Source organism: Pezoporus occidentalis, unplaced genomic scaffold, assembly GCF_034315485.1.
Source record: "Pezoporus occidentalis ecotype Australia unplaced genomic scaffold, CSIRO_AGI_Poc_V1 ctg60, whole genome shotgun sequence".
In the NCBI taxonomy this organism is placed as follows: Eukaryota; Metazoa; Chordata; class Aves; order Psittaciformes; family Psittacidae; genus Pezoporus; species Pezoporus occidentalis.
In genome coordinates this window covers 2,085,596-2,107,481 of record NW_026915944.1, presented here as the reverse complement: position 1 = coordinate 2,107,481, position 21,886 = coordinate 2,085,596, and the positions used below count along the sequence as shown (strand labels likewise).

Below are 21,886 nucleotides of genomic sequence, written 5' to 3'. Positions count from 1 at the left end.
ACTGAATGATAAAAATTACTTTATCATAATAAACTATAGTATTTCTCTGTCTTAGAAGTCCTCTGCAGTTTATAATTGTCCCCAATATGCTGATGCAGCTAATATTTCTCATTTAATATCTACCTCTGTGAAGTGTTAATTTTCATGCTTTGGTGATCATTGCTTTTTACTGAAGCAAATTACTTTCTCTTACTCCTATATCAGAGCTTATGACAGATTAGGATAATTTTACTGTAATTAATCTTTTGAGTCAGTTCCACTCTTTTCAATGAAGTGCCATGTCTTGGCCAGGCTAAATTGAAGCACTTAATAAAAATCTGAAATCAAATAGGAAAAACTTCTATTTTCACATTGACTATTGGTACTTGCTTTCAGCCTTCTCTGCTCTCGGATTACAAAAAGAGTATTTTACTTTCAATTTATTCTCTCAGTGAAGTAAAGATATAAATAGTTTTGGGGAATTAAACAATAACAATGTCTGCAGGAGAATATTTGATAGGATACATCCATATTTTTAATTATTATTTTTAGGTGCTGAAAATAAATCAATTTTGTTCTTACTAAAATACAAATTAAAATTTGATAGTGTTTGGATTGTGAAAATGCATCTTCAGTAAATCTCGTATTTTTAGTTTAAGACAATATTTAAATTTGCGAAGAGCGCAGCAAGCAGTTTCTGCTCTGACAGAATTAGTACGTAATACCTCTTAGAGAATAGGAAGTGAAATACACATCTTGTAAAAGCCTCCATAAGGTCTCTGAAAATAATGTCTGTCTTAACTAATTTTGAGATGGTTTATTTTATCTGGGGACAGTCAGTCAAGCTAGAAATCCAAATAACAAAACTCTCGTAGGCCAGTGTATCAGGTTATCAGGTTACAAATATATGACTCATATTGTCAAATGCTTCTTCATATTACAAAGTACAGGATTTTGATTATAACACAAAAAAGTATTGTGTATTACCAACTCATACTTGTATATTAGGTTAAGAGGCTTTCTCTATCATACTTCTGGGCAGAAACTTGCTTTGTTTATTTTGTTTGTTTGGGTTTGTGTTGGTTTTTTTTTTGCTATAATATTCTGGGACTCTCCATTCCATTGAAGCAGCCACAGCTGTTGTGTCATTCTGATTGACTGGCTGTGTATTTCAATAGTGCCTCTTATTTTGAATTAAATATCATCCTCATGCTACAATAATCATGGATATTCTTGATAGGATTGCATGGGGGAACACAATTAACCTTTTCTTCTACCTTTTTACTTAAAGGAAATAAGAAAAAGAAATCAGTGGCCTGGTTTCTATTGTAATGCATGCACCCCACAACGTCTGTGAAAGCTGCTTCACATGAGTTAAGTCAGGTGAGACAGAGCTGCTCATATTTGGCTTGCAATTCATTTTCTTTCAGCTGAAGTGTTCATCTGACGTTCTAGTTGGAGAAGAGTACTCAGTGTAAGTGTTAATAAATCTATATTCTTCATGAATTTATCTATTCTCATAACTGCAGTCATTAAAACCTACTGGATGGTTATGCAAATAGCTGAAGGAATAGCTGAAGGAATTTCAAATTGACCTACTATTTGTGAGACTTATTTTTTTGACCTGTTTTGCTTCCTTTTATTTTGGAAATAATTAAAAATGCTTGTGATACTTTAGCTATTGCGTAATCAAGAGATGTACAGTGTTCTAGAGCAGATGATTTCTTTACCAAGGTGGAAATAAGCAGACAGTAAAGGTTGTAATTTACTATTTTAGTTATAAATCCATTTCCAAAAGTCTGGCAAAGTAATTTTGACAGTATTTCCTTTAGAAGTAGAGGAAAAGGGAAGCATTACAAAAGGAGATGATACTAAATGTAAATGCAATTTATGTCATATTTCTGTAAGCTGTTCTTTTATCTTTCTCTGGATGTAGTCAGTTTAAGTAGTCTTAGTTTATTATATTTATAAATGAGTTTTACTCCCAATAGCTATTAATTATTGCTGCAACTTCCTCTGATATTCATGTCAAGTTCCCCTCACAAAAAAAAAGATTGCTTATCCTGAATTAAATCTGTGTTCATAGATTTTAAAAAACCCTATGATTTGCTTACATTCCTAAAGTGCTGTATATACAGTGTAGGCTTGGTTGTCAAACTGAATGACCAAACCCTTTTTTTCAAGTAGAATGAAAATTCTATACTCAGAGCGAAAAAGAACCATTAAATTGTTTCTTTTGATTATATGTTAGATGAAGTTCAACTCATGAAGTTCACCAAAGCCAAGTGCAAGGTAGGGCGTGTGGATTGGGGCAATCCCAATCACAAATACAGGCTGGGTGGAGAATTGCTTGAGAACAGCCATGAGGAGGACTTTTGGCTGTCCACTAACCTACATAGATGCTTTACTTGTAAGGATTGGTGGGACTTTCTTTTGCAGGTTTGAAATACATTGAAGAAAAAGGAAAAATAATTCCTTAGATTTCATGAAGGATTGGCTTTGGGGTATCAGAAATTGGCATTATTCCCACAGAAGGTTGTGGCTGATATGCTGTAGTATTCTTTTGCCAGTTTTCCATATGTTCCTTTTTCCTTTCAATTGGTGTAAGAAAGCAGACTTCAGTTGTGGTTCAAGGAACCTGGTGAGCATTACAGCTTACTACTAATATGTGAAATAAAATGCATGTAGAGACTTACGTTACACAGGTTCAGGATAAATGGCAGGAAGGATATCAATGCAGAAAGGAATGAAAACCCTGAGAACTAACAGATGATGCAGTAATCATGATTTTGCAAAAAAGAAATATATGAATATATTATGGATTTATTTACATACTCTTACATTGTATATTATATTTATGTAAAGAGGATCTGCAAGGGAGGAATATAGGAATGTTAGATATACAAGTGAGAGAAAGGGAAAATAGTGTAACTGTGCAAATCTGTGCACAATGAGGAAGGTGATTACGCTGGAGTGGTTTCCTGGAGCATATTAATCCTTCCTCTTTGAAGAGTGTCTTGTTTGTTTGAGTTATGGCCATCAGCTGCTAGATGTTGTAGAACAGTGATGGGGAAAAGTGACATACAGTTGTCATTTGCTGCCAGTGTGTTTACATAGTGTTGATTCTGCTGCAGTTTCAAGCAAAGTTTTCAAGTCTTTTTGTGTGCAAGAGTTGTTTTCTCTTTTGCAACAACTCATTGAAAACCTGGTTCTCAGTGTGTAAGAGGTGTTTTATATACCTCAGGAAGTATCTGGGCGCACAAACTACATCCTGCAAGATCATTGTAAGGATTAAGAAATGTATAAATTTTGACCACTTTTTAGTATTGCGGAGATTTTCATGAGGCACTCAGTGTGACAGCAGGAGAGGAAAAGGGGTGTCTTGATTTGATTTTTTGTAAATAATTCTTTAAAATGCAGTGCATGGAAATTTTTTTAAAATGCAATTTTTTAAAACGCAGTGAAAATGCAGGTGAAGACTATTGTAGAAGTCCATTAAATAATTTTATGAAATAACATATATTTGGCATATACAGTGGAGAAAGGAATGAAAAGCCATGTCCTTATAAATGCATAAATAGATGTGGCATAAAACCAGATAGGAATTAACTGAATAATGACCCCACCTGCGCTTAGAAAAAGAGATATAGAATACTTGTAGAGGTAATCCTGGTATTTTTCAGGAAGATCAGGTTCTCACGTGGGCTAATGGAGAGAACTTTCTTTTGAGGGGGGAGCTTTGCTGAATAGTTGCCTTTCTAGACCATTTCTTGCAATTTTTTGAAGTAATTGATGTCAGATACTGGATCAGGTTAAGCATTTGCATGATTACATTTGTTAATCCTGGTACTGGAAACAATACTTTTTTTCAGAAGAAATAGAGTGTGCAGAGAATGCAACAGTGGCCCAGATAATTGTAATGAGCAACTCAGAGCTGTTGCTGATATTTTTAGATTTTTTGGTGTGTATGTGATTTCGTATAAGTAACAACTAAACTGATTTTTGTTTTGCGACATTGTGAACCTTAAAATGCTTCTGTGTTTCAGAGGGTTCAGGAATTGACTCCTTGGGCTAAGACACGCAAGTGAGCAAATGGGAAGTCGTAGCAGGAATTCAGAGGTCAAACAGTGGAAAACCTTTCATCATGCTGTCACATTTTCTTTCTTTTCATGAGTTTGCAGTGCAGCAATCAACCATTCTCTCTCAGCATGAAACTCTGCTCTCACAAGTTCGCTCAGCAGTTGGTTATGTCAACAAAACTCTCACAAAAAAAGGACTTTACATGCATGACAAGTCTAGTTCAGGGGGGGAATTCCAGGAAGCAGGGTACATTGATTCCAGCTGAGGGTAAACATTGCTTTCTAAACAACTCCATAGCCAAACCTGCAAATATTCCATCTAAAGACATTTCTCTCCTTTCTTGTAAAGAAAGTAGTGTCCTTTGAAGCTATGTAGCATAGTATTTCATTAATGATTTTTCACTTGGAAAAATGCTGTTAAATGTCAGCATTGGTAGTCACAGACTGTAAAGATATTTTTGTCTAGATAGAGCCTGTTGCCCAAAGAAAAAATTAATATGCCTTATTGCAAACTTTTATAGTATTCACTTATGAGGGGTAATGCTTGCCAGAATTTTGAAGCTAATTTGAACATTTAAGAAAAGAATCATTCTATTTTATAAGTGATGCTTGTGCATGAATGCATGACCCCAGGTAAAAGTACAGTCACCTTCCTGTGTATTGAGTTGTGTTGTTTTGTGAATAATTTCTTCATATATTAAGGTAATAACTGCGTCAGATAAGAGAACTTATTTAGGGAGAGTGAGTGTATTTCCAGGTTATTGCCACAAGCTTTGCATCAGTCAGAATGTCTTGGTCTCAAGAGCATGGTGTCCTGATTCATTGCCAGTACGTGATTGCCTTTCAAAGTGTAACTTGGGAGGTGTTTTAAAACTACCATAACTATAAGGCATATGTACCTGTAAGCTTTACAAAACATTTCTATATTTCTTCGTCTGTTTTACCCCTCTTCACTTAAACGTTGTTGTTACAGATATGCTATTTAGATCAGAGGTCTGTATTTTTGGATATTGAGAACATACCATATCCAATCTCCATTAACAGTTTCAGAGGAAGCATTTCAACTCCTGTTATATATAATTTATCTGTATAACTCTGTAATCCCTGAAGTTTTTCTCTGTGGTTAGGATAAGTTGCAGTTTCCAAACTGGCTTCAGGTGACCTAAGGCCATGCTGCCATAGAAAGGGGTAGGCCTATCCTCCAGTTTCCTTGTATTTAACATCATCAATATGTTTATGTCCCTTTCTTCAGTTGTGAATTGGATCAGCTCACAAACTCATTTAATGAAGTCTAAGTTTCCAGCTGGATCAATGGGCCTGAACCAACACTCATCTGTACAAGTGCTGGGGTAAACACAGGGTGGGAGGAACCTGAGTCTCAAGGGTTCATGGAAGGCAGGACTTTGTGTCAGGTACGTCACTGAGACTTTATTTGATTGTGAAACCACACCCTTAGCATTATGTTTGTTTTTAGGCATATGAGAAAACAAGCTCCATTGTGAAAGAAATAACAGAAATGAATCTAGAATATAAATGGGCAAAAACGACACAAGCAAGTCATTTTTAGTGCTGACAGTTTTTTGTTGCTGGGATACTTTGATAGATTTATCAAAGAAGTTTGTGCAATGTTAAGCTAGAGTTCCCTTTCAAATGCTAAAAAACTTTTAATCAAAATTTGTATACTTGTTTTCATGGGGGTTTTGATACTTTTTCATTTATTGTCTGTTTGGATTTTACGTGAGCCTTTCAGGTTTAGAAAATAAGTTATTTTTTAACATTTCATTGAAGCTATTGAAGTCCTTTTAAAAAGCAACAAGAATTACATCAGAAATAATGATAGTGTCCTGACTAACAGATGAAAAAGGAATAACAAAATTAATTGAATATTTCTTTGTGCCTGTGTTTCACTGCTTAAGATATTTCATTTAGATTAAATTAATGCCTTTGTCCTTTGACCCCAAAAAGGTTTCCTAGTATGTCTGTGTCCTGGGTTCAGCAGTAGCAGTCATTTTTCTCTTTTTTAGAGTGCAGTGCTGTGTTTTTGACCCTCAGCCTGAGAACAACACTGATAACACCGATGTTTTTAGTTGTTATTCAGTAATGTTTATTCCGACCAAGTCTCAAGCTCTGCCAGGGAGGAGGGGAAGCCGGGAGGAAGCAGAGACAGGACACCTCACCCAAACTAGCCAAAGAGGTATTCCATACCACAGCACTTCATGCCCAGCATATAAACTGGGGGACTTACCCAGAAGGGCTAGATCACTGCTTGGGTCAGGTTGGGTATCGGTCGGTGGGTGGTGAGTGGTTGTATTCTCTTCCCTTATTATTCCCCTTATCATTATTATTATTGGTGATAGCAGCAGTGGTTGGTGTTATACCTTAGTTACTGGACTGTTCTTATCTCAACCCATGGGAGTTACATTCCTTCCATTCTCCTCCCCATCCCTCCGGGAGTGGGGGAAGAAAGGCGGAAGAGTGAGCGAGCTGCTGTGTGGTTCTGGGTTGCTGACTGGGCTTAAACCACAACAGTCTACTTTTTTTGAAGAATAAACTGAAATAATTTATTTTTAAATTCCCATTTGAAAATATCACAATAATTTATTTTTTGTAAATGTAGAATGAACTTCTAAAAATGTGCCTATATGTATGCATGTCCCCTCAGCTAATGAAGCCAGGACGCAGCAGAGGAAGGAACAGTTTTGTTAATTGTTGTGATGCTCATGGATAGGATCAGTAGGTGGTCAGAAATAGTTATTGAATGGATGGAAACAACAAAAATGCATTAAACCAACCTACTATAATTCCTTCCTCCATTTCAAGTTATTGATATGCTGATACCAATTGGATGTCCTTAACTGAACTTGGCAACTGCTTAGTTATTCCATACTCTACTAAAACCTATTATGAATATTCTTTTAAAAATCATTTGTGCTCTTTATACCAGCAAATTTTCCTAAAGTTTTGAGACAACATGTTCAGAATCCAAAACATTTATGGTTTCTGTTGATTCTACTTCAGACATGATTGATATGCTATTCCCTGTTATCCTGCTGACTATTTTAGAAGAAAACTGATGAGCCAGCAATGGCAACATAAAGCACTATGTAAGGGCTATATTACATATTGTTAAGGAAGATAGATTGGGAAAATAATTAATGTAGCCAAGTTATTAATAACTCTGTGGTTGCCCTGCAGTACCAGAAACTTAAGAAACCTATCTTATTGCTCCTATCTGTCCTCAAAATTAATGATCTCTTATTTAGGCAGCTAGCTTTCTATGCATAAGCTATCACAGTAATAGCAGCACTTTCTTGTAGCCTGTGGTATAAGCATCCAGAATGCATCCATCTAGAAATGAAAGAAATAATCAGTACTGCTTTAAAGTCTTCAACCTGGAACAATACTGAGTATGCCGAAGCCCCAGAGCATGTTCAGTAGCAGGAACCATAGAAAGTGCTGAAGCAAAGCACAAAGTTATTCAGGTTCTATTTCATTTGTCTATAAATGAAATTAAGGGATTCTACAGGGGTATGTTTGTGTTGCAGTATATCTAAAACAAATGTCCCAGCCAGAGTCAACCACCTTACATTCTCTTCCTGGTAGTAAATTGTATTTGATGACTCATCGGGGAATTCTAACATACAATATTCCAGAGAGGAGGCGGTGTCTTTTCTGGCTTAAAAATGGTGCACTGACAGTGTCTGCTTCCTGACACCCTGCCCCTTCTGACAGGCAGGTCGCTGCGCACCTTACTCAGTAAGGTACACTTCTCTCAAATCATGCTGCCTGTGGAGTCAAGAGCTGGTGCAAGTCTTGCCCACATTCAGAAGGCATTTCCACAAGTGGCTGTTGCTGCCAGGTGGTCTGGATACTGAGTATCCCTGAAGCCATGGCTCCACTCGGAATGCAGTGTTTGCTATTGGTGACAGGGTGAGTTGTGGTGTTGAGTCATCTTTCTTACTTGCTCAGGAAAGCTCTGGTGTCAGGCTCCATTACTGCTCAGTCCACATGCACTTAACACAGAATGTAGCATATGTGGAACTGGAATAGTGTAAAGGCTACTCTGGTCCCGTGTGTCTGGGAGAAAAGAAATGTGAACTTCTTTGTCTGATACAAAACTTACTTAAGGCAAATACTTTCATTAGGTAGTTAGCGTTTTGGACGAGGTCATACAGAAGAGCAGCTATTTTGTTTTCCTTTGTTTCTAAACACCATTCCATGTACAGCAATTGTGAGAGCAATACAGCCTGCAAACTAAGCATTTTTGTCTCAACTTTGAAAGAGGTATTTTATTAATATAAACAAAACGCACAACTGAACATCTGACATGCTTTTGCGAGTCATGAAATGGAAGGAGGACTGCGCTTATGCGCTAATAGACTGGACAGTAGACAGTGTGATGGCTCAGTGCTTTAGAGACAGGACAAGATGGCCTCATGGAACAGGGACTTGGCTGCTCAGTGTGTTTCTTTTTAGAACTGTCAAAGTGTATGGTAATTGCTCTGGTTTGTTTTCATGTGATGCTTTGGGTACAAAATGTTGTAAAGGATGTGAAAGCATTAATATTATATCTTTTGTAATCTGTGAAGTTAATGGGGATGGTGAAATGAGTTTGTCAAATATGTATAATATCGGGGTGAACTTCTGACCCAGCTGAAATAAAAAGGAATTTTACCACTAAAAACAAGAAGGGTCAGAGTTGACCCTGGAGGGTTTAAGTCTCAGTGTCTCGAACCAAGCATTCCTGGCATACGAAATATTCACAGTTACACTGGAAACATAGTAACTTTACCAAATGCAGTCATGATTAATTGATTACATTTTTTTGTGCCTAATGGCAAGTCCCACATGTATGTGCAGTTTGCACTAGATCAGAACAAAGAACAGTGCACATTGTCTTCAGAAATGGATTCTTAAGGGGATAAATTCATGTGGCATGAGCAGCATGCCTTGCAGTATGAGATATTTAGAATATTTTTATCTTTAGAACTAATTTGAAAAAATAATTTCACCTTGTAATATCCTGAAAGCAATAAGACTTTACTATTGATCTTTATTCATGAGAAAAGGATAACAGAGATGCAGCTGACAACAAAAGTTACCGATACTTCTGGTAATGTTTACCACAGTTGTAAAAAACCACAAGGATTGAATTTTTGTCATGTGTACACCTATGTGTAAGCATTTAAGTACAGACAGAGGTATCTGCCTAGGTAGCTCCTTTGCCTCTATGTTGTTATGCTTCTGGGAAGCACGTTGAAGAGCTAGGACTTTTCAGAATATAAATTTCTCAAAACCAGTATGATTAATTAATCAGACAATCTACTTAAGAAAACAGGAAAGATAAAAACCCGTCATATTTGTCAGTACACTGCTTGTAGTATATTTGGGAAACTGTATTTCCAGGAAGTCCCAAACTCAGTTTTAAATTATTCTCTTTGGTGACTTTTTAATGGAAAGGTAACTTTTCAGAATCTGGATCCTTTTTAAATGGAAAATGTGCAATATTATCTAAGGAAAGTATGAAGTAGATTTACTGTGCCTGATTTTTTCAGTTTGCACACATTCAGTATTGGTTATATTTTTGCGCAGGATGCATATATATTTTTTTTCTGCTGAACTTTTCTCGATTGCTTTTTTTTATCAGGTTTACAAATCAAATCAAACAGGTATATTGCAGAGCTCTGATATTATTTTCTGCACTTATAGCACAATGTATTGAATTATGCTTGCTCATGTACTGCTGCTGCTATTCTCTCCAGATTGAGAGAGAATGACTGTGGGGGCTGTAAATTCACTTGGCTTCCAGCACCACTGGTTAAATCAAGAGCCCTATTCAGGCTAGAGAAGAGACGGAGCAAGTGTTCGTTACACAAATCAATTTGGTCAGAAGTACAGCATAGTGGGTATTCAGCCATTGCTCACATAATATTGTCAGCTTAATCAAATAATGCCTCGAAGACATTCACAAGCTCTTTCTGTCTCAGAAATAACTTGATTGGTGCAGCAGGAAAAAACAGGTGCTGTTTTGAGCTGTTTTGGTTTGGTTTGTTTGTTTAATTTGATGAGTGTTTTAAAACTTCAAATTGTAAAGAACTTTACCATTATGCGGGTTTGTATACATGAGAAACTCCATGTAGTATCTCTGTTTTCCATTGAATATATAATATATATATAATATACAAAATATAATCTGTTGTTTTTCTTCCCTTTCTTTTCTTCCTGTAAATATTTTACAGGTAGCTCCTACTAGAATTAGGCTGTGCTTCCTCTAGTCTTGGTATGGGATTAAAAAATATGCAACTGCTTTGTATCTGGTTACAGGTTATAGAAGAGTGATAGAGACTTGGTAAAGCTTTTTCAAGCAATTCTAATACAACATATTTTCAGCTTGTCCAGGAAGAGTTAATAGGTTTAGTTCAATTTTAGGCATTCCTACTGTTTATGTTCCATTCTTTAAAAGCTGAGATGGAAGACAGCATTCTTTCTGTAGTGGCATGCCAACAGCTCTTCTGTGACAACATTTCATTACGTTTAAAAGAGGGTTTGAGGGTGAAAGATTCTGTCTACACCACCATTGTTTTGCGGAAAATGGAAGAGATTAGTCAATGAAAGTGTAATGCTTACAATTCCAGTGTAAGAGACAAACTGAATCTGGATGCTCTCAGTAATAGATGGAAAGGATACAGAAAATCTGTATTTTCTGGGAAGAAGAATGGAATTGTTTTTTCTGTCCAAACAGTATGCATGAGGCCCTCACTGATTTCAGGTTTGCTGACCATTCTGGTGCTAAGGATGGGAGATGGCACTCTTGTGTCCAGTCAGGAGTGACCTGGGAAATAGGTTTGTATTAGAGATAGGTAAAGGTTTGAAAGCAGAGTTCCCCTCCCTCCCCAGTCCGAAGTATGTATTTCTGGGGATTTAATACTGCAAATTGGGATTAGTAAGGGGAATTAATACTCTTTGCTGGAATGTTTTAAAAAATGTTTTCAGCTAAATTCAGGTATTTTACAGTATTTCTTCTGATTCTAGAATGTGTAGTGCTAGTTGATCCTGAGGCAGCACACTGCATCTTGTGTGCTTTGGGGGTGAGATGGAAGGATCTAAGACTCCTTGGGGCTCACTTGCCCCAGAAGGAGCAGCAGCTCTTTAAGGACTAGATGCACTCTTGACAGGTCCTTCAGGAGTTCAGCAGGGACCACTGCTTGCTCTTGGGCAATCACTGCACAACAGATATTATTAAGAGTCATGACTGCCTGTTGCCAGTTGTTAGAAGGAGCCTTTTCAACTACTTAGCTTCTAAAAACTTTCAGCATAACTGGTTTATTTCATTGCATGTAACCTCCTCTCAGTGAAAACAGAAGAACTGGTAGTAGTGACAGTTGTGGAAAAACTAGGCTGGCTAAAATAAATACATTCTTATTTTAATTGATTTTAAGAACTTAGCTTCAATGTCAAGTCTTTTAAGAACTTGAGTGAAGTCTTTTAAAGAATACAAGATTTCTGTTTCTGCACCTGAGGTGAGGAAACAAAAATTTAGTGATTGGGAAAGATAAAGAATTTCTATACAAAACAACAGATTTTATTTTAACTGTCCTGATGATGGATTTGGTTTCAGTGTATACCATATATTTATATTGCAAGTATCTTTTATGAAATTAAAAAAAAAAGTTTCTGAAACACCCTCTTTGGTTTGGGTTTGATTACCTATAAGAATAGTTTCAATTTTAATTTCTTTTAACACCTATGCCTTCAGTAGCTCACTGAAGTAACGGGAGTTAATCTCAATTTATTTCTGTGCATGTGAGCATTTGGTCGTCTACTTTTGTATGCGGTATTTATAACTTTCATTATAAGTTTTAGGACTACCATATATTAAATTTTTTTAATATTTCATAATTGAAAATATGTGGTAGAATAGGAACCAGAATGCAGTCTGACTGCGTACAAAACTGCAGAGATGTAGCAAGGATAGTCTCTTATACTAACTTCAATTAATTTTTGAAGAAATATCAAACACTGGTCTTTAGATCCTCTAGCAATGAAAATATTCTCTTAAAATGTATTATGTATGTGTAAGATAAATTGCATTTTAGCTCTTTCAGTCCAGAGGGCTTTGAAACTTTCCTTTCTGGGATTTCACAAAATGCAGCCTGTCCTCTGTGTATTTTACGTCCTTGGTGTTACTGGAAGTTTTTGTATAAGCATCACATTCCAGTTTCAATTTGTAGTTATCCTTCTCCAGATCTGCTAGTCACATCCGTAGATTTCTGGATGATAATATGCTTTGTAAAGAGGCTGTTACATTTTCAAACCCTTTAATACATCTTAAATGGCTTAGCTATGTTAATTCTGGCACAGACTTTTTTAAGAGTATTGACAGGTATTAATCTTTGATGTTGATGATTTTCTGAAGATTCTGATTTTCAGTCCTCACTGCCCAAACTCTGAGACATTCTTTGCTGCGACTTTAGATTTCAGGCTTCTGTGAACAAAAGTGGTAAAATCCAGACGAAATACCCAGCAAATAACAGTGCTTGGACTTACTCACTTTACCTATTATTTGTAGCTCCTTCATTGTAGCATCATCTTCAGAAACCTCACTGGCTTTTTTGCTGGCAATATATCTGTTCAGCTTCACACATGGAAGTTGTTGTTTTGGTATGCTAATAGTGCGCAGTTCAAATCTCCTACTCCTTGTTTCTCATCATCTATGATGAGCAGAAATTACTTTTTTCAATTTGCATTTATACAGTATGCTGATGGTATATTTTCTTCAAGGGGCACCCTCTGTTCCTGAAGCTAAACAGCATCTTTAGAATTCTTTAATTCTCTTCAGATTCATCTAATTGACCCTAAATTCTTCTGAAGTGTTGTATTTCAAGTTTCCAGTCCCCAACTGCTCTCATATACCAAATTTCCTTCATATTTCTCTCCTTTTAAGGCCTGAAGGTACAAAGTAATCTCTGTGGTGTCTATGGATGGAACAGTTACCTAAAATCTAAATTTTTAGGTTTTTAGTTGGTTTCAGATAGCAAGAGATTAGCATGGAACATGTTTTTGTCTCTTAACAGCTATATACCATGTTTAGTATTTGAGAACATTTGCATTTTTGAGGGAAGATGATGTTGAATTTAACTTGCTAGAATTAGATTTATATGTAGCTACTGCTGATGTAAATTATTTATTCTATTTGAGTTCTTTTGCTTCTTTCTTAACAGGCTTATTGGTACTAAAACTGTGTGGTAAGGTTTATTTTATTAAACCACTTCTATTTTGCTTTAATGATCATCTCTTAAAAGAAATTTGATACTAGCCGAAAATGGGAGATTTCTTCTTTTGCTTTAATGAAAAGAAGTCAGAAAGATAAGCTGAACTGGAACATTAGAACACAAGAGGAAAATGAATACTTGGAAGATTAATATGGTCAGAAGGAGGAGGAAGGACAGAGAAAATAGAGTAACAGTTGTAAGGTGATCCTCGTAGTTTAATTCAACTATTTTCTTTCCTCCTCTTTTCTTGCAAATCCCATCTACCAATGCAAAAGAAAACATTATGCTGTTTCTACATACCTATGAAAAATCTTTTTCTAGTGAATGTGTGCTGTACACGGTGATTAATTTGGCAGTGTATGATATAATTAAAGAACAACTTTTAGTATTCTTCAGCACCTTTCAGCAGATTTAACTCCTTTTTAGTTTTTTTTGAGAATTCAAGCCCACCACTTTATACTAAAAATGGCAGAAATGCTTACAGTGTGTTTTATTTTGCTTTACCTTTTTAGCAGACAGATGATGCAGCACAGACCGATGGCCAGCAACAGACACAATCTTCTGAAAACACAGAAAACAAATCACAGCCAAAAAGGCTTCATGTCTCAAATATACCGTTCAGATTCCGGGATCCAGATCTTAGACAAATGTTTGGTGTAAGTACTCTTATTTCTTTGTTTATGCTTTTCTAGTATTGCAGGTATTTTATATTATATGTAGCTGTGACAGCAGTATTTCTGATTTAGACTGTTTAACCATTTTTAGTAAAGATTCACTTTTCATTTATTTATAACCAAACATCCAATTTTGCCAGTCATAACTGGGAAAAGAAATTCTCCTGATTTTTCTGTATCTCATACAGATGAGTGTATTCTATGTATTATGTTGTTTTGCATTACATTCAGAAAAAGCTATTTATGTTGACTTAAAATACTGAATGCATATAGATTCCTGCTGTACACATTTGGATTTATATGCCTGTATTTATTGGTATTTGGAGAGCATAATGTGAAATAGTAAATGCTTAACCTCATGAGCAAGGGACCCAAATATGTATAAGTAAGACACGGGCTGAATGTAGGCAGGAAGTCCAGGAGTAGGAATCCTCACCCATCCCCACAAGTATTGTAGGTCTGTGAGCTTCTAAAGTTTTTGCCAGTCTTTTTCTGTATGTCCCTCAAATTTTTCTTTTACCCAGGCCATTAGCTGCCTTTAAGTGCATTGGATGTGTTTCATACATCTCATATGTGCCATCAATTCTAGGCTCGTGACAGATTAGACCAGTTTTCTTCTCCCTGCTCCAAGAATTCTTAGGTTTATTTTTAAATGTCACTAAATAAAAACTAGTAATGGTACTTAATCAGCTACTAGTACCCAGGTTTTCCTTCTCCAAGTTGCTTTCTTATTTCTGACCCACTAAAACTTAATTCTGTTCTGTGTTAGTTTGTTAGTGCAGCATCATGGCACTATACTTCTCTCCATGTTTCATGTTCAGTTCAGATTTTTAAATACTTCTAATGTCTCTCTATGTGGGTTAAGATGTTGTGGTTTTCAATATTTATTTCCATGAAGTGAAGGAAACAGTTACTGGAAAAAGAATCCTGATATAGTATTGGGAAATGAGAGTGACTATTTTGCCATATCTGACTTGCTACAAGCAACCCCCTCTAAATGCAGGTTACAGCTCATCTGCAAAATAGCAGAAGTCATAATAATTAACCCCTCCAAGAAAATATGCAAATTTATTTAAATGAAACAAGCCAGTTAAAGTAGATTTATATTGGTTGAAAGTAGATTAATTGAAAGTTGGGGTTCTTTGTAGGTTTTGTAGTTATTTTTTTGAATAAAAAATACATGTCTTTTCAGTATTTCTAAGTATTAGGTCTCAAAAGATTGACACTGAAGAATGGCTAGAGTTTTCCAGATTAGAATGACTTGGTAACAGTAAAAGTTTAGCTTCTGAATTGAAAAAATGGAATTTCTGCAGATGTGAGTTGAATCTGATAGGAAGTATGGTAATGCTGCATCATGGCCATTTTACACTTGTAACAGATGATCTTTTTACATGGACCTAAATACAGCAGAGGAGAATTATTTAAGCATAAAGTCAGTGTCTGCTTATAGGCTAAAATTGCAGTTACAACATGAATTAGATAGTGAATGCAAAACCAAAATAAGCTAAGGGATAAGAAATGATGGTTGATTTTATGTAACCATATTGAAACACTTTAATAAGCTAGAGAAAGAATACTGTCCTTTCTGGCCTGTAATTGTGTTTTATATCTTAAAGGACTGGAGTATAGTGGGTTGTGACTTGGACTCTTTTGTCTAGATTACTCTTCATTTGCTTGCCTCTAATTTTGCTTTTCTGTTTAATATATTGTTCCACTTATCAGTGCTAACACTGTTCCACACTGCATGTTAATGACATATGAAACAACAGAAATGACCCACTGGTAAACTGCAGTGTCACATCACAAAATGTCTCATATCAGAAAGTGTTCTAACTGAACACTGCCTGGGTCAAACATGTATTCTTTTACTTGGACAAATGCAGTAAAGCCTTTGCTTTGGGATAGCAGCTATGGTCAAGTTTTCTGTGTGTGAACAATGCCTAGATGTTTGTGAGTGCTATTGTAGTGTCATTAGTAATAACATTTAATATTGTAATAGAAGTGCATTTCTGAGCAAGGAAAAATGGCCAACGAGGAAGTATCTATTCCAGTTTTCCAAAGTAGACTTTATTAAGACAAGAATTCCTTAGGGAGTAATAGTTATCCATTTTCAGCAAGATTGGAGAGAAATCTTCACTCCTTGAATCCAGCAACAAAACTCCCAGTTGGTTTAATGCTATTCCTGTAAAGCAGAAGTAACCACACTGTCCTGGGAAGCAGCTGCAAAAAGTCTTCTGAAAAAAGGTTTCAGACTGCCTTTGAAATAGTCAAATACCTTTGGCTGTATTTGATTTTATATTAACTTTTTTATGTGGTGCACCATTTTCTGAAACCAACATTTGTACTGTATATGATAGAAGTGTTGAAATTATCGTAATTTCATGTAACTTTTCTATTTCTTTGCAGCAATTTGGTAAAATCTTAGATGTTGAAATTATTTTTAATGAGCGAGGCTCAAAGGTAAGCAGTTTAATTCACCTCTGGAATTTTAAAATTTGTTTAAAATATTTATATGAGTAAAAGGAAACAACTGCACTGCTGCAAAAAATAATATCTGAAATTCTATGTTAGTGAAAACATCTTCTGAGCTGTCATTGAGTTTCCTAAGCAGTATGAAAATCATTTTGTATCTTTCGAAGGGGGTAATTTTAGCTATTCCAAACTGTCATCTATTTTGCGGGAATGTTGAATTCTGCTGTCTTTATTCTTCAAGGGTAATTATCTTGTTTATTTTATAAGATGAGTCCATACTTACAGATATTTGTAGGCAGGTTTATATTAATATAGTTTTTTTTTTCCCCTATTGAAATAAATAATGATACCTAGTAACTATCTTCTTTAGTAATTAGCTGAGAAAATATGCGATTGTTGCAGAGTATCTAAGTGCAGATGTTTTCCTCTTTAGCTAAAGCTTCAGTACACCAACCCTTTGAAAACAATCTATTTTAACATTTATTTGATTAAAAGAGTTCTTAATGTATTGCAAACATTTAATTTTTTCTGAAAATTACTTTGCCTTAAATGCATACTTCATTTTATTGGATATTTAAGAAATAAAGCAAGGTAGGACGGCTATGACTGTATTAACATTGTTACCTGGTGCAAAAACTGTAGCCCAGAATGCTTCACCTGTGATATCAGCTGCATTATCAGGGTTTATGTGTATGACATATGCATGATAACTTTTTTCATCCCTGCCATGTCAGACACAGTAGAATGTCTATCCAACGTTTCAGTCTTCCTGTAACTTTCATATATGATTTATTATTAGTGGTGGAATTCTTTTCCTGTTGCAACCATACTGTAATATGTCTTTCTTTAAGAATCAGATATATCACAAATCTCTCTTAAATCTGATATATTTTAGTTCTGTTATTTTTCCCTTGAAGTATTTGTATTCTAAACTTAAAGGCATCATTTTTTTTTGTTTTTAATAGACTAGCTGGAGTGTCGTGGTTTATATTCCAAAGTTATTCATTCATTCGTTAATTAATACCCTAGCCCACTAGCCCAAACCCAGTTGGAATATTTACCACTTTTTCAGTGAACAATCTAAATGTATGAAATTTTGTGTCTTAGAATCTCCTGAAATTTATCATCATCAAATTACTGCTTGTTTGTCAAAGATGTGGGTTGTTCAAAGCCTGCTTCTACTGGAAAGTATAATAAATTTCAAAACACATCACATGTTTGCCACCTTGATTGATTCTGTTGAAGATGGAGTGGAACTGAGTACATGTGTTTTGGTGGTGGTTTGCCCTTTTGTTTAGGCATTAAATCTTACGTATGTAGGGCTTCTAACTCCCATATTTGCATAGGACTGCATAAACATAAGGCTTTTTAAAAGTGTTCAAGGGATGGGGTGAAGAGTTATTTCTGAATTGAGAGGTTTTTAATAGTGATCTTGCAGTAGTGAAAACATCTCAAAAACAAGCTCCTAGAAAGGATTTCGAAGGAGGAGGTTTTGCTAGTCAGCCTTGTAATGTCACTTATCGCAGTTACACACTTTGTGACATAGACTCTTAAGGCCTAGTGTTCTACTTCACTATCCAGTGCTGTATTAGTGCATCCAGCCTGGCTCTAAGCTGCTGAAGCTACTAAAAGCAGTTCTGTGATGCATCTCATTGCTTATATATGTTACTTCTCAACTTGTTTAGTTATTTCAGGTGTAGCTACATAGTATTTTGATTTGTGGAGTACCCTTAGATTCTCTCAATTACATAAAAAGTTAGAAAACAGGATTAGGAATAAAAGGAACTTTTGTTGTCTTTTTTTTTTTTCCTTTTTTTTCTTTTTTTTTAACATTTATTCATTTTATTTAATCTGATCATTTCATGTCCATTCTGTAGGATTTAAGATGCACCAGATTAAAGTCCCATTCCTGGCAGTGCTTATCTATGTTTTCATAAAATCCCACTGAAACTGAAAGGACTACTAAGTGGTCTCAAACTGAGTACAGGTAAAAAAAAGTTTGCAGGATCGAGATTCAGATTTGTTTCTAGCTGCAGTTTGGCAGAAAAGAATTGATAGATTTTTTTTTTTTCTGGTTTTATTTCTTTTTATTCTAATAAATACTGTTTAAGCAGATTCTTGCAAAAACAGAGAAGTAAGCTTATTTTTATGCCGTAATAGTTAAGAATTGCATATTCAAAAACCATAGTGCTGCAGCAGTACCCTAAAGTATAATATAATTTTACAGAAGGGAGTCTCTCCATAAAAGGAACCCTAAAATAATGGAAGTTTCATACCACAAATTTATCTTTGTATGGAGGCATAATAATAATAATCAGGATAATTTTGCTAGAATTGCATGGCAGCACTGATGAATTTTGAAACTCTTAATGAGAATTGCAAGAATTTCAGTCTGGTTTTGATATAGATCTTTCTTACAACCTGTGTTCATGAAGCTTACATTTGACAATTCTTGAAGCTGTTGATAAAAGTAACATTAAAAACTGCTGGTAACTTACCTTTCTCTGCATCTACCCTCAGCTTGGAAGGACAATTTGAAATATAGCTTCCATTACTGTGCACTTGTTAATGCTACTCTGCAGGTGTGACACTTAAACTCTGCACAGAGCTGCACATGCCTTTGTCTCAGGCACAATTGCAAAGGTACAAAGGTACAGGAACATAAAGTACCTTTTTTTTTTTACAGTTTTAAATTAATACTCTATACAGCTGTATACTACATATATACTTTCTTAAATCTGTGTGTATATGTATTTGTTTATCTAGTATGTAGTATATTAATATATATGTCTTCAAATAAGAACTGCAGAGCACCTCCCAAATTAAACCAGAATGTTCTCATGTACTAACTTGGCTATTATTAAATCATTTGACAGACTTCAAAAATAAAATGCAAAAAATAACCTGTTAATAAAATACATAGTGTGCTGAGCTAAAGTAGCTGTTGAATCACCTGCCTATAAAATTAACGTTAACCTGTTTGTGTAAGTATTTGAATGTGTGATGAATGAATCTATGTTCTGTGATTGGGTTTCTGTGTCAGCTAGCTAAATTTACAGATTTGCATAAATAATAAGAGCTTAATTTAAATAGTTAATTATGATAATAATTAAAACATAAGGAATCAAAAAATTACAATGACTATTCTTTTCAGAATCCTTGAAGTTCCTGTCTTATCTTGGCTTGTGGCTCTACTTTATATCTTTTTCAAAATTTTTAATATAATTAGGTTTTTATCTTTCCTTTCAGTTGTTTGAAAAAAAATAATAATTAACTGGTAGTGCTGTGACCTAAGTCTGATTCAAAATTTTACCTAAACAATCCTACGAAATTATTGCAATTCTGAGAAGAAGCAGCTTCTCAGTGAGAAGGAGGAGGCGAGAACAGCTAGAATTGGGAGAACTGATGCTATGACACAGAGCTAGGCTCATCAGATTGATGGCTTCAGCGACGTTGTCTGCTGTGAAATTTTCTTAATGGCATCCTAAATTGTGACCTTTTTTTTTTTTACACATAAGATGGGAGGAAGCAGTTGAAGAAGAAATAAAAGTCTAAAGTTGAGGATGGGTTTAGGTATAAGAAAAGCCTATGCAGGCATCTAAAACATCAGGAGTAGTACTGAGAAGGGGAATTTACTTTCAACACTTTGGTGCTTTGGGGAAGAGAGTTACATCGTCCGTGTCTTGTGACAAGCAAGATCGTGGCTTTGTGCTAAAATTGTGGAGGGCAGAGTAGAGAAAGGAGGTGGAATCAGGTGTTTTGAGAAAGTAAAAGTGGAACTGCTGGTAGTCTGAGCTCAAGCTTAAGCAACTTTGAAAAGCATGGAACATAAACTGTTCTATATAAATGTTCCTTTCTGTGTTATAAATTGACATAAGTAAATGTACTCTTTGAGTAGATAAAATAATCCAAATAACCTGTATAATGATCCTGATAGTTTCTTAACTTTTTTCATCAATTATTGAGTAATTAGTTTTGTAGTTCATGTCCATTGTTTTTCTCAATGCTTGGTGTCAGTTTTGCTTTAGTTTCATAATTGTACATAAATGTATAAATAAATGTATAAATATCTTCCTTTGTGGTGTTTTTTTTTTCTTCTTCCTTTATTTTAATCAGTCACTATGTACATGATAGGTAGAACTGCAGAGAAGAAGTGGGCGAATACTGACCACAAAACGTAGTGAATGGACTGGAGAATGAGGAGACATGATGTATGGCTTACTGCTGAGGAAGCCTTTAACTCAGTTTAAGCTTAAGTAGCAGGAAAGCAAAAGATTATAGTAGAACTCCGAATATGTGCAGCAGTGGCAGCTGTATATAACTGGCAAATGTTTCTTATTATGAACCACCAAGGATGTCGGAACTTATTTGTTCGGGTACCTTTGGGAAAGCATGCAAAGGCATTGTAGTGCCAACGTAAGAATTACTTCAAAGGGTTGGTGTATGTTTCCAAAATGGCTTTCAATGTCTGATTTTTTTTCAAGCTATTTGCCATTGTAAAGGGTTTAATTTAACTTTGCACAGTAAAGAGTTGTAGAAGGATTGGGAATGTTTGCTTAGCCTTATACTATAAAACAAAGCATTTGTCATAATCAGTATTTCCTATTTGTTGAGTATTCTGCTGTCCCACTAACACGAGATTCTGGAGTTTTACTAGTTGCATGTTCTGTATGTGGGAAATTATATGCATATGTAGTAAATAAAGCAGTTAAACTTATTCAAAATATTTGCATTTTTATTCCTTTTCTTTTTCTATTCACATCATGTGATTTTATTTGATCTGTTAATACAAAGAAGTTTCTACTATTTTCTAAAAGTACTTTTGTTCTGTTGGTGGTTTTCTTTTTTTTTTTTTTTCTTTTATAAAAAAATAAGTAAAGGCTGTATAGTTTGACAAAAGTTTAAGTTACCCTAGTGTTGCATGGGAACAATGTTTTTTAGTATCACGACAGCATGATAAAGTAGGCAATGTTTTAGCGTATATTGACATTCAGTGTTGAATTTTGTGCACATGTTTTTTATTTCATTGAGATATCTGCATGTCATTAAAATGTGGTTCATTTTCTTTTCTCATTAGTTCATTTTTTTTCCATGTGAAGACACTGTAATTTATTTTAATTTCATTTTCTTATTGTTAGATTTATTTTCCTCTGTAGTGACATGTAGATAGGTATTTTTGATATCATTCTTTGACTTTCTCAGAGGGTATTATCTAACTGATGACAGAAAAAATTTGTTCACATTTGTCGCTTATTTACTGCACATCTCAATACAATTATAATTTTTCTAATTTGCATGTTACAGAAATGAAGCAAGGACAAGAAAATAATAAATTAAAGAGAGAGAACATAAACAAACAAGTGGTCATTGACTGAAATAATAATGTGCATGTTGTTTTCCCCCCTTCTCC

At 35.0% G+C, this 21,886-nt stretch overlaps 1 protein-coding gene and 1 long non-coding RNA gene across 38 annotated transcripts in view; both read left to right on the top strand.

Annotated features, from left to right (window-relative positions):
* RBFOX1 (RNA binding fox-1 homolog 1) overlaps window positions 1–21,886 on the top strand; it is a 1,275,045-nt gene that overhangs the window by 1,165,441 nt on the left and 87,718 nt on the right. For all 37 annotated transcript variants that reach the window (XM_062639409.1, XM_062639410.1, XM_062639411.1 and 34 more), the window contains 2 exons: window positions 13,843–13,986; window positions 16,411–16,464. In XM_062639409.1, the coding sequence (XP_062495393.1) occupies window positions 13,843–13,986; window positions 16,411–16,464 (198 nt within the window). The remainder of the gene's footprint in view (window positions 1–13,842; window positions 13,987–16,410; window positions 16,465–21,886) is intronic.
* Window positions 16,471–21,193, top strand: LOC134174457 (uncharacterized). Its single transcript, XR_009968659.1, has 2 exons — window positions 16,471–17,067; window positions 18,354–21,193. It is a non-coding gene; the product is annotated as an uncharacterized LOC134174457 (long non-coding RNA).